Below are 12,419 nucleotides of genomic sequence, written 5' to 3'. Positions count from 1 at the left end.
TGATGACTTTATTAAAAAATATTACGCTGGCACTAAAACGCTACCATATTTACTAAATTACGGCAACACTTTATAATAACTGCACACTATGAATGATTAGTTAAGCATTAGCAAATAGTCAGTTCATCCTTCATAAAGCATTGTCCCAACATTAATAGTCATTAGTAAGTAGTTTATAAATACAGCTATAAATGACTTGTTCTTGATTTATAAGCATATCTCTTACAAAGGAGATTTAAAGGCTCAGTTATCTTCCTAACAGAAAAAAAATAAACAAACACAACAAATATTTATTTCAAGGTTTATTTTTCATTTTTTATCAAGTGTTTGTTTAACTTTTCTCTTTGGGAGATAAATGAGCCTTTAAATCTCCTTTGTAAATACTTAAATAAGTCCTCACTTTAGATGAGCTCACAAAAATAGATGATTGGCAACTATTACATTTTTATAACTACCTGACTTAATCATGAATTACAGCAGGAATATCTGTTTTCTTCACTTTCTAAATGATCTTATGAACCACTGACAACTCCTAAATAACTGGTTTGTAAATAACGTAATAATTTAGAAATGATTAATTGATCATTAATAAAGTATGAAAATACAAGTATTAAACATTATAGGTATGTTCAAGAACAAAACATTCATAGCTGTATTAATGCCTATTAATCTAGCTTGCGCTAACTGCTTTAACAAGGGGCGCAGCAGTACTGAAACACCGTCTACGCTGTTGGCCAATCGCAACGCACTGAATAGCTAACCAATCATAACACATTTCCTTTTTTCGGAAGGCTGGCCTTCATTAAACCTGGAACTAATCAAGCTATTTGTGCCAGCCTGGGAGAAAGGTATTGTAATAATGTAAATTATGTAAAAAAAAAAAAAAAAAAGCGTTTTTCGAAGACTTTGAAAAAGAGCATAATTGGACCCCTCTAATTTAAATATATTTTATAGACAGATTGATTGATTGATAGTCACAAATTAAAAATACCTTCCCTCGTTTAAATTTAAAGGTCCCCCTTGGTGGGCCTCCAGTCAGACCGGGCCCATACGCACATGCATACCCTTCATACCCAGAACCTACGCCCCTATTTATAACTACAGACCAACATTTGGTCCCAAACTAGCAATTGCCCATTGAGTGACAGTTTAATTAAGGCTATAAATTTGCAACCCTGTTACTGTTACTGTAATTACGTCATTTTTCCTTCAGTTTCAGGCCCTCTTTTGTACTCTATTCGTGGAAAGTGCTGGCTGTAGACTCAAGGGAGCAACCTTCTGACCATTGGTGATTACTGACTCATCACAAGGTTAAAATAGCAGGTGGTGGCGGATAAGAAGGTGAGTGGCCCACACGCTGCGGCCACATTCAGACAGGAAATTCTGCACTCTAATCATCTGCACTGGCACATCAAATAATTCCACTGAATAATATGAATCTTTAACAGAATGATTAGCTGAAGGTGAGGCAGATCTTACCAGTCCAACCTAAGCAGACGTGTGCGATCATGTTCGCACAAGTAGGATTTGTTAATTTATGTGCTAATGACAACAACCCCCTTCAAATTACCATGAGATATGCAAATGAATTCTCAGACGCAACAGTAATATTCTTAATCTCGACTGTACAGTCGGAATCATGAGCAAATAAGTCCTACGTTTATTCAAATCATCCAGCTGAGTTCCTTCACTTAGTGATTCTAGTCTATGACAACAATCCAAGATTCTTTGGCTGTCATTTGCAGCTTGAATATATATATAGTACTTGAGCAAAATAACAAACAGTGTGGCACAGATGACTGTTATTTGGACAGGGCAAGGGGGTTGTTACTATAATCAGTGCTGACCAGCCATCCTTAGGGACACACATTAAAACCCACACACTGGAATAAACACAAGCCTAACGAAATCATTTGAGCTAGAAATCTTCACTGTCAAACCTCACACTCATTAAAACCGTCCGCGCAGAGCTAATTATAGTGTTATATGGGGCTTGTAGTGTGCAACTTATTTTTCTGGTTCATCCACTCAAGACATAAACATTGCAGGCTTCGGTTATGTGACCTCTCACTTCTCGACGCTCACTTAAACAAACATATAGACCAAAGAGGTGTAGTTGCAAAATGTTGCTATAAATAAAAAAGGTGAAGACAGAAGAGAAGCAGAGTGGGGGGCAATGTGAGAGTGCAGGGACAGGCACATCTTTCATAATGTTACTGCTCTGGCTTATTTTAGTCTTGTGTGTTACCACATATCTGCTGGCACCAGAGTACAATCTCTTCATGAGTACACTGTTTACCTCTTCTGCTATCATGAAAATCACCGTATTCCTAGCTATCATAAGACTCTGTTTGTTTACTGTGCATATGAATGTTAAGCGAAAATGACCTGTATATTTTTTTTCTTCTTTCTAATTTAACTGGAGTGCTCAGTAAATCAGTGTGAAATCTAAACATACTTAGATTTTACGGTTTATGCTTTTCTATATGTATTTAAGTTGTGCTAACATGCTTGCACAGTTTGTAGTAAAATAAATAAATAACAGAACAGAAAAAAAGAATCACAAATCTCTGCACTTTATAAAATAATGTTTTGAAATATAGTTCTTGTAATTTATTTAGATTACTAAAAACACATAATCCACACATTCCAAGGTGTTTAATTTACAGATGCACTGATGCAAGTTTTAATTAACACCTTAAATCTGTCTTATTCATAACTTTGGGCATAACATATATGAATAACTTGTTTCCCCTTCTTTAAAAGATCCTAAACCATTATATATTATTTTACTTTATTAGTTGTTTTAATTTATTGTTAAAAAATGTATTATTTACTTATTTTTTGGGAACATATAGTATTAGACTTTTTAATTAAAACTGACTTTTTTATTTGAATTCTACATCATTCTGAGTCATTACAACATTGATGGCTTTTTGTTTATGTTTATGTCATGTATTTTTTGTATCAGTTCAGTCCTTGCTACCTTAGCTTCATGGGTTTACTCCTCTAAAAACAAAACGTGACAATGTGCATAAATTACGTTAATTCTATGTGTCTCTTCAACAAAATGCAAAAGTGGCAGAATTACTTAAAATGTACAAAGTACTGTGATCCATCTTACAATTCATTATCAAGTTGTGCTTTTATACATTTAAATATGCCTTTTGGATGTATACAACACAACATGCCTCACAACATGAATAACAAATGAATGCATAAGAAGCAATTATGCTGTTGGAAAGTTTTGTAAGGCCATAAAAAAAGTGAGCACTGAGTGAGCACTTACAGTTACATTAATGTTAATGTACAGATGAAATCAATCCTGTTCCACCTTCTCACTATTCTCTTCTGATCACATAGGTGTCATTTAAAGCATATTGACTACTCCAAATTAATTTCAACTTCCATCAAACCCACGCTCTCACTCTCCATCCGAGCAAATTGTAGCATAAATCTCAAGCTAAATAATGAATAGACATGTCAGCCAATGCTTTCATGCCCTCACCCTATCTGTATCTGTATCTCTATCTTCAGCATAATCCCCTATCTCTGTCCACAGAACTGTATCTAATGGTCCACCCTGATACCTCGCAGAGACATACAGGACTGGTCATAAATCTATTCAGGCTTATTTACAGCCTCTGCTGTAGTCAGCGCTTTGAAAAGAACAAATCCTCGGTGTTGCCTTTGCCATCTGTAGAGCTCTCTAGTCAGTGCCATTCTGCTAGCCTGCCCGACAGCGAGAGATGCGCCCAAGACGGACCTAGTGTTGACAGAGCTGTGCATTCTGGTTTAAATGGCTTGTCTTGTAGTCATTTTTGACACCTAGCTTTAGATACGACACACAGGCGAAGGACACGGGTGAGTTATTGTTACGGTGAGAGTTATGGCTATGTTAGGCCAGACCCCACAGGAAGCTAACTGTTATGGTTCCTAGAACGACAAAAGTTAGAGCTCAGGTTCTTATCAGGGAAAATGCAATAATGTGACTAGAGGAAAAAACAGAACCTTGTTTGAAATCAGTGATCATTAAGTAGCTTTTTCCTCAGACAGGAATCCAAACAACAGACAGTGCTTTGTTTTTGGTGTATTGTCACCACATACCGCAGGGAATTTAAGGAAAACTCCTTCCACAGACAATCAGCCTTTCATTGTCATCTCTGACAGTTCTATTGTCTGAAATGTGACATTTGACCTAAAAACTTATAATTAAGTAATTAGCTCTGTCTGCATTTCTCTGTGATATCCTGAACCTGTCCTTTGTATTAAGAGACACATGTTCATTTCAAATCAGATCAAAGTGATTTTTAATGGCATATTTTATGTCATTATCTGGATTGTTCTGTTCTATATTGTTTTGTTATTATGCCTAGGTTTGTGTCTGCCTTACACATTATTTAAATAGCTAATTGTAGAATTCACTCTCTTTTTTTTGGTCATTTGGACTAAAGAGGTCCCCAGTCATATATGTGGCCCTGGACCACAAAACCAGTCTTAAGTCGCTGGGGTATATTTGTAGCAATAGCCAAAAATACATTGTATGGGTCAAAATGATTGATTTTTCTTTTATGACAAAAATCATTAGGAAATTAAATAAAGATCATGTTCCATGAAGATATTTTGTAAAATTCCTACTGTAAATATATGAAAACTTAATTTTTGATTAGTAATATACATTGTTAAGAACTTTATTTGGACAACTTTAAAGGCAATTTTCTCAATATTTTGATTTGTTTGCACCCTCAGATTCCAGGTTTTAAAATAGTTGTATCTTGACCAAATATTGTCCTATCCTAACAATCCATACCTCAATTGAAAGCTTATTTATTCAGCTTTCAGACGATGTATATATCTCAATTTTGAAAAATTGACCCTTATGACTGGTTTTTATTTTTATACATAATTTATACATCAAAGCCAACTAAATAAGTTTTACATTGACATTGACATGTGGTTTGTTAGGACAATATTTGGCAGAGATACAAGTATTAGAAAATCTGGATTTTGAGGGTGCAAAAAAATTTAAATATTGAGAAAATCACCTTTAAACTTGTCCAAATGAAATTCTTAGCAATCCATAATACTAATCAAAAGTTATGTTTTGATATATTTACGATGGAAATTTATGAAATATCTTCATGGAACATGATCTTAACCTAATATACTAATGATTTTTGGCATAAAAGAAAAATAAAAAATTTGTGGTCCAGGGTCACATATATAAAGTCACAAAAGACTAATAGACTAAAAGACTAGAAAAACTGTGTATAAAGTATAAACACCGGAATCATAGAATAATTGAAATAAAAGGATTTTTAATCCTTTTAATAAACTCTAAATAAAATTTGTGTTAAATGCTTTGTTATTACAGCAGAAGTAACAGATATATCTTTGGAGGCCCTTGAATATTATTTCTGTGAGTTTGACTTGGAGTCAAACCAATGTCACCCAGCCAAAAATAATAATAAAAAAAGTGTCATCAGGATGCACAAACACTGTAAAAGTTTCATAACTTCCACACAACTTATGCAATATATTCCAAGTCTTCTAAAGTTACGCAATCGCTTTGGATTGAAAAAAACAACAACAACTTGACATCAATGAATCCTGTGATTCATTTCACAAGTCCATGTCTGAATAATTTGCTCGTAAATTAGTCATCCGCCTCTTTTGTGTTTCACAGCAGTCATGTGAGTTTAGATTGACACAAGAGTAAACAATAAGACAATTTTCATTCTCAGGTGAACAATCACTTCAATGAGTGATTTTTCTTTCTTAACATGCACTTTTAAAAATAAAGGTAAGGTTCTTTATTGGCATTGAACCTTGAACATACTTGGAATCTTTCAAATGCAGAAAAGGTTCTTTATAGTGGAAAAAGGTTATTAGATTTTTAAAATGTTCTTCAAAATGGTTAATTTAAGAACTGTTTACTAAAAGGCTCTTTGGGGAACCAAAAATAGTTCTTCTATGGCATCAGTGCACAAAAGCCCCTTTGGAGTCTTTATTTTTATGAGTGTGTTTTAGTACAGCATACACAAAGATGAACCCGATGACACTATTTAAGCACAGGCTATAATTTTACCTCATCTTATATGATTTACTCTTGCAGTATGTCTTGTCAGCTGCTCCATGCGACATGGAGAAACAGTCCAAAATTTTCCACCAAAATAGGTGGTAGAGTGGTTAGGGCGTGCGTGTTAAGTACATCTTAAAAAGTCATTTCAGACAATAACGGGTAGTAGTGTGTGTTCAGACGCCCTCTTCTTGCACAATTTGACGCTACAGGAAGAAGCGAGCCTGGGCTGTCTGTCCTGCTGTTTTCAAGCTCAGCCAATCCTCAATGTGCGAGGGGCTTGAGCATCATGATATTTAACACACCCACCCTGAACATCCGACAGAGGTATTTCCTCAAGCGCCTGTCAACGGGCAAGCATCACCTTCGCATGAGCTGGATGTTCAGCAAGAAACGTTGAAACTTTTTTCCAAAGATTGCATTTGTCGACGGAAGGAGGTGCGATGCCACACTTTCTCGAAACCTGCCAGGGCTGCCATGCGTCTCATCGCTTTCAACGACTGAACAGCCTCGATTTGTACCGGATAAGAAGAGCGAATGAACTTGTGCAGCTGTGAAAGCGATCTGGTGCGTTGTACGAATAGCGACAGATGTGAGATGGACCGCGGCATCGCGAACACGCACTTTTGTGGATGATTTATCCGACGAGGCTTGACTTAATAATATTTCGCAAATATTTGCAGCTATTAAATGTTAAAACAGACTATGAGTGACTGTGTCGGAGATTGTTGTCGCGTCCGCACGGGAGGAATTTAATCGCAAGCGCACGTAAATAACTGGATTATTGTTTCGCATGGATGTGGATGAGCGCTTTGCTAAATAAATCCTCCTTTCTGCCCTTAAACTGGCAAATGAAAACGAAAACGTTCCATGTGTTCTTCTCATAAAATTGGGAGCCCGTGTTTTATGTACTGTTGGCGATGTAGTGCGCTTGCTCACTTTTATCCCTGCCATTCCAAACAAGTCTTTTCTCGAACAGGAGACCCTGAAGATGATCCTCTTTAGAAAATTCCGCGTCTTGATTCTGATGGTGTTCCTTATAGCCTGCTCGATGCACATTATGATAGACTTGTTACCGAAGCTGGAGAGACGGAGCAGTAGCGCGTGCTCTTGCTCACACACACCCAGCGAAGAGCCGCAGAACTGGGCTAAGCATCGAGCCAAGCCGGGATCAGAGTCCGGCTGGCCTAATAAACACACACTCAGAATACTTCAAGACTTCAGCAACGAGCCCAACTCAAACCTGTCCTCTCACTCGCTGGAAAAGATCTCCGCTGGGGAGAGAGCCGAGGCTTTGAAAAGATTTGAGCAGTTGACAGGTGACGAGAAGAGGCACGCAACACGGGACTCTACCTTGAAGAACGCAGTTCTCAAGGGTTCGAGGCTCTCCGCGCTATTTGAGCATCCTTTATACACCAGGCCGTTGCCTCCTTTAACTGATGAAGACACTTTATTCAATGTCAACACTGATATAAGATTTGACCCTAAAGCTGCAGAAAACCCAGAGTGGTAGGTTGAGAACGTCAGTTTTTTCTTTCTATCACACTCCTAATTAAGCCTACAAATAATCATGTTTTCCCCAAATAATATTGATTGTGTGTGAAAAGTGTGATAATATTTATTATTATAATTATTACAAGCATTATTATCAGTTTTTTATTCATTATGCATTTGTTCTTGAGAATGTAAATAAAACACCTCATGGGGTTCAGAACAGCATATGAGTCATCTCTGTGATTTGCTTATGAAAAATAGCACAACATTCGTTGCATTTGGGACATGTTGTCTTTCCGTAGGAATGGGGAAGGTAAAGACGGGGATTATGCTCCTACGGGCGAGATGTCCTCAGACTCCTACCCAAACTGGCTTCGCTTCCACATTGGGATCAACCGATATGAGCTTTACTCCAGGCACAACCCGGTCATAGATGCAATGCTGAAGGATCTGGTGTCGCAGAGAATTACCAGTGTCGGTAAGACAATATTTCAGATTACACAATTTAATGTTAAACAGGAGGGTGATTTTAGGATTGCTTGCAGTAATACTGTTGCGTTATTTGAGTGCAGCAGCATCATCTTTTAGTGCTGCTCTTCCTAAAGGATTTAAATAGATTTGCTGAATGAAGTTTCTCCAAGATAATGGCTAGACTCTTCCTGCACTCTGGCTGTGGATGCATCAATAAAATTGGACCGAGATTCACTAGTAGTGGATTCCAGCAGGGTAAATGAATGTGAAGAGCGTGCAATTTAGACTTAATCAAACGCCATGCTGTGGAAAAGTATCTCCTGCCAAGCATGCATATCGTCAAGTAGGCTTGGGCTTGATGGGCTGCATTTATGGGAAGCCCCAAGGTCAATATCTCAGCTTATTACATGACTCTCCTGAATACCTGATTCTGATTGGACAATCGCTGTATTCCGCAGTCTTAATATTTTTGTATAATGACGACTGAACTGTAGTTTCGACCAGTGTCCCTGCCGACTAATCAACCTTAGCTCTCAGATGATGAAATAATTCCTCAAATCAGTATTTAATAATAAGTGAGATGATGTACAGCAACCCAGTCATTATCACAAAATAAACCAATTTAGCATGATCCAAGACCCCTCTGGGTTTGATTTATGCTGACCGGTTGACTGTACATTTATTTCTTCTTAATATACTGTTTAGTGTTTCTAAGGACTCTAGAAGGAAGTTGCATGCTAATCTGCAGTGATAGCGATCTTTAAAAAACTGGTACGGCACAGTAAGCCTCTTAAGTGACTCGAGGCGGTGTCTCCTTGTTTTTCTTCATCTGTTTGTGATTGTCTGCATATTCATTACAACACACTTTTTAAAAAAAGGTCTTATCAGCTTCCCTAAATGGACAGTGTGTCTGTCCACAATAGTTTTTCAACTATTAATAATCACTACAAGACTAGAACCATCTGCAATGACAGGAAAACGAATTTTCCTAATTGGATTTTCCCTTTGTTATTGCTACGTGCATAATGAGTCTTATCTTAAATGGTTCAAAAAGGCTCAAGTTATTTTCCTGATATGAAAAGTTTAGCGTCACTCTTATTCTCTCTGTAGCAATGAAATCTGGAGGCACGCAGCTGAAGCTCATCATGACATTCCAGAACTATGGCCAGGCGCTCTTCAAGCCCATGAAGTAAGTGATACAGTAATAGGAAAATGATGATGCAGTTGTTAATTTTCCCTTGGTTAAATATTACGATTGTGTGAATATCTATAATCTCAACATCAGTGATTTTTACACCTTTATTGGTTACTGCTTCTGTGTTTCAGGTTTAGAATATTGTCTGATTGTCTTATGGGAATTTTTCCTCTTCTGTACAGTTGTCTATACCCTGTTATTAAATCTTCTGACGGACACCATTGTGTGGTGCTTTTAGCTCAGCTGCTCAATTCTATTTGGGTACGTCTGTTATTATAATCGTGTGATAATATGCTCGGATCAGAGCTATTGAAAAAGGATTTATAGTCGTCGGCGTAGTGATCCACAATGGACGGATCATATCCCATTTGAAATGTAGGTTACAAAGGGAGGGAGGTTGTTTTTATGGATTTGACAACCCCTCAGCGCAAATAATAGTTGCCTCCCTGTAATTTTCCGGATCTATAAATGGCAGCAAGTAAATCTTTGGTGTCATTGTCAGATTCAGAGCAGCAGCCCCTCCATCTGCATGCGCCTTAACTATTGGTTTCACAGACACTGCTTATGCTTTCCCTGGCAGATTAGTATTTAATGTCTTAGTGGTCTCATTGAGATTCACTCTGTTTCCTCAATGGTTTTTCATAGCACCGGTTAAAGAGTAATGTATACAGGATGTGGGCCTTGGTGACTGAATCATTACTAATGTGCCGGTCGACCGTATGTCCTGCCAGCTGAGTGCCTTTATTGGCCATGAAGCTGGTGTTCAGACTGCAGACATCCTGTATTCATAAAGACACGGTTTAGCATTGACAGACTTTATTATGAGATGCTCTTCCGTGTGTGAGCATGAAATCGAAGAGATGATCAATACCCTTGAATGAATGTATATCGTCCATGCGTTTTTCTGTATTCTAGTAATGTTTTCAGAATTAAGAAAGCTAATGTATGAGGAGCAGAAATGCGTCCCAGAGGCTCAGAGATGCTCTTGGTTTGTTCTTGGGGAGTATTTAAGCAGAGATGAGAACAATGGGTCTTTGGTGACAAGAAGCTGATAAATGTTATTAGAGAGAGGAGGTCTGAGCCCAGCCTGTTCCTGCTATAATTAGCACAGACCAACAAAGACACACTCATTTCTTCCAGCCACAAGCGAAACACTTCACCCCCATCTTGCTTTTGAGATCATCTTTTCTCTTGTGTTCTCCTTTTTCACTGATAGTTTGAAACCCAGGACTTGCTCGACCTTCTTTGAGGACAACATCTCATATGTTTGCCAGCTAGCACATTGCTAACATAATCAAAGTCACAATGAAACTTCAAACGTCTTTACTTATCTCTGCCTTTGCTTGTAATTACATTTTGTAAATATTGTTTTCCCAAACTGATTTGTCTACGTGCTTTCCATGCCTTCTCGGAGGAGTCAGGCAAGGACGTGTTCTTGCAACATGTGTGGTTTAGCAGAACAAGTTTCTTTCGTTTGATTCATGCCTGCGTGCTCAAATATGCCATACGCTCAGACCTTCCTTTATTACTGTACAGCCTGAGGAAGTTGCCAAATCAGCTTTAAGTCTCTTAATCATATTAGCCGAGAAATAAAAGCCAATTCTATCGTCATTCACTTACCTTCATGTCGTTCCAAGCCTGTATGATTTTCTTTCATCCACTGAACACAAAAGCAGATGTTTAGAAGAATGTTCACACTGCTCTTTTCCACACAATGAAGGTAAATGATGATCAGGGCTATTAAAATGGTGTGTTTTTGGGCTTCACGGCCCATAGTTACCATCTCTATTTTTGATCTAAAGAATAAAGAAAACCATACAGATGCAGAACAACATTCAATGTTTCCTTCACTTATTCAGTTGTACCATGTGTTTTTGGCAGAGGCCCTGGAAACTGGCTAGATTTTTGTTAGATAATTCACTACATATATAAGCACTTTGATTGCTCACAGGTAATTTGGTCTGGAATTCTTATGTGGTTTGTCAGATTAAGCATCTGCTTACGCAGGAGTACTTCGGCTATTTAACAGAATTAATGAAACTCTATGATGAATGGCTGCGTGAGTGGATTAGTGGGTGGACAGATCAGAGGGGATGATAGTTTTTAAGAACTTCCACACTAGGGCTCCTCAAGGTTTAATAAAGAAAAGATACAAGAACTCAATGTAGGAGAGGCGAGCTGTTTTAAATGCATCATTGCTCAAGCACTATTTAAAGATAAAGGAGATTTCAATAGCAAACAGACGTGTCTTAAAGGCTGCTCTGTGAGGCATTAAATGCTCCAAAATGGATCTTCCTCTGTCTCGAGACATAGAGGAAAAGGGACAACAACACAATTGTTCTCATCTGCTTCTGTTGTTTGACATCTACTTTTAAATATCACATGATAAGCATATGTCTAATACAGACTTTGAGCAGTGGTTCTTAACTGGTTTTGGTTGAGGACCCAGAATGTCTACTGAAAATCAAGTGTTATTTCAAGTACCAAAACTGCTACTCGAATATTAAATTATATTAATATTACTATGAGAGGCATAGGTCTAACATTGTGTAATATTCTGAAAAAAACAGTCATTTTAGGTAGAATGTTTGATTTGTGTTTTGACGCTTAAATTATGTTCAACACAAATATAAAAATTAAACTATTCAACACAGTTTGAAACATTTTTTTACTTTTCACTGCCTATTTGGTGTATTTATTTTGTTAGCCTAACTGTGTTTAATTACACGCTTATACTGTTTTATTATAGTTTTTTTTTTTTTCCCAGTTGTCCACACCCACCAGTTGAGAACTACTGAAAAAACATCTCTTACAGCTGCATGACTGTGAGTTTCAGAGAGATTGAATGAAATGAATCAGATGAATGAGTGTTTGCCTGTTATCTCTCACTCATGAAGCCTCCATTAGTGATGATCCACCATGAAGCTGACTGCAGGCCCGCTTCCTCAGAAACACTGACATGCTTCATCCATAATTAGCTCCTCCCTGGTCACACTAGACGGGATTTTTGGACAAACATGCTGTCATTGATTAAACTAATCTGATGAGTCATTCCAGTGCTGCTCGCTTAGCTGTTTGACAGATGAGAGATGCTAATGTAAAATTTATACTAGAGGTATGAATTTCACCACAGACAGTATAAGGAGAAAGAGATTGAACCACTCATGAAAAAATGAAATC

General features: G+C 37.5%; 1 protein-coding gene across 1 annotated transcript in view; it reads left to right on the top strand.

Moving 5' to 3' along the window:
* The first annotated feature begins 6,344 nt into the window (after positions 1 to 6,344).
* The window catches only part of fam20cb (FAM20C golgi associated secretory pathway kinase b), a 57,387-nt gene continuing 51,312 nt past the window's right edge, over positions 6,345 to 12,419 (top strand). Inside the window, exons 1-3 of the mRNA XM_051124848.1 lie at positions 6,345 to 7,588; positions 7,876 to 8,051; positions 9,155 to 9,233. Of these exons, the coding sequence (XP_050980805.1) occupies positions 7,071 to 7,588; positions 7,876 to 8,051; positions 9,155 to 9,233 (773 nt within the window). The 5' untranslated portion in view covers positions 6,345 to 7,070. The remainder of the gene's footprint in view (positions 7,589 to 7,875; positions 8,052 to 9,154; positions 9,234 to 12,419) is intronic.

Source organism: Labeo rohita, chromosome 12 (assembly GCF_022985175.1).
Source record: "Labeo rohita strain BAU-BD-2019 chromosome 12, IGBB_LRoh.1.0, whole genome shotgun sequence".
NCBI lineage: Eukaryota > Metazoa > Chordata > Actinopteri > Cypriniformes > Cyprinidae > Labeo > Labeo rohita.
This window is presented reverse-complemented; position numbering and strand designations above follow the sequence as displayed.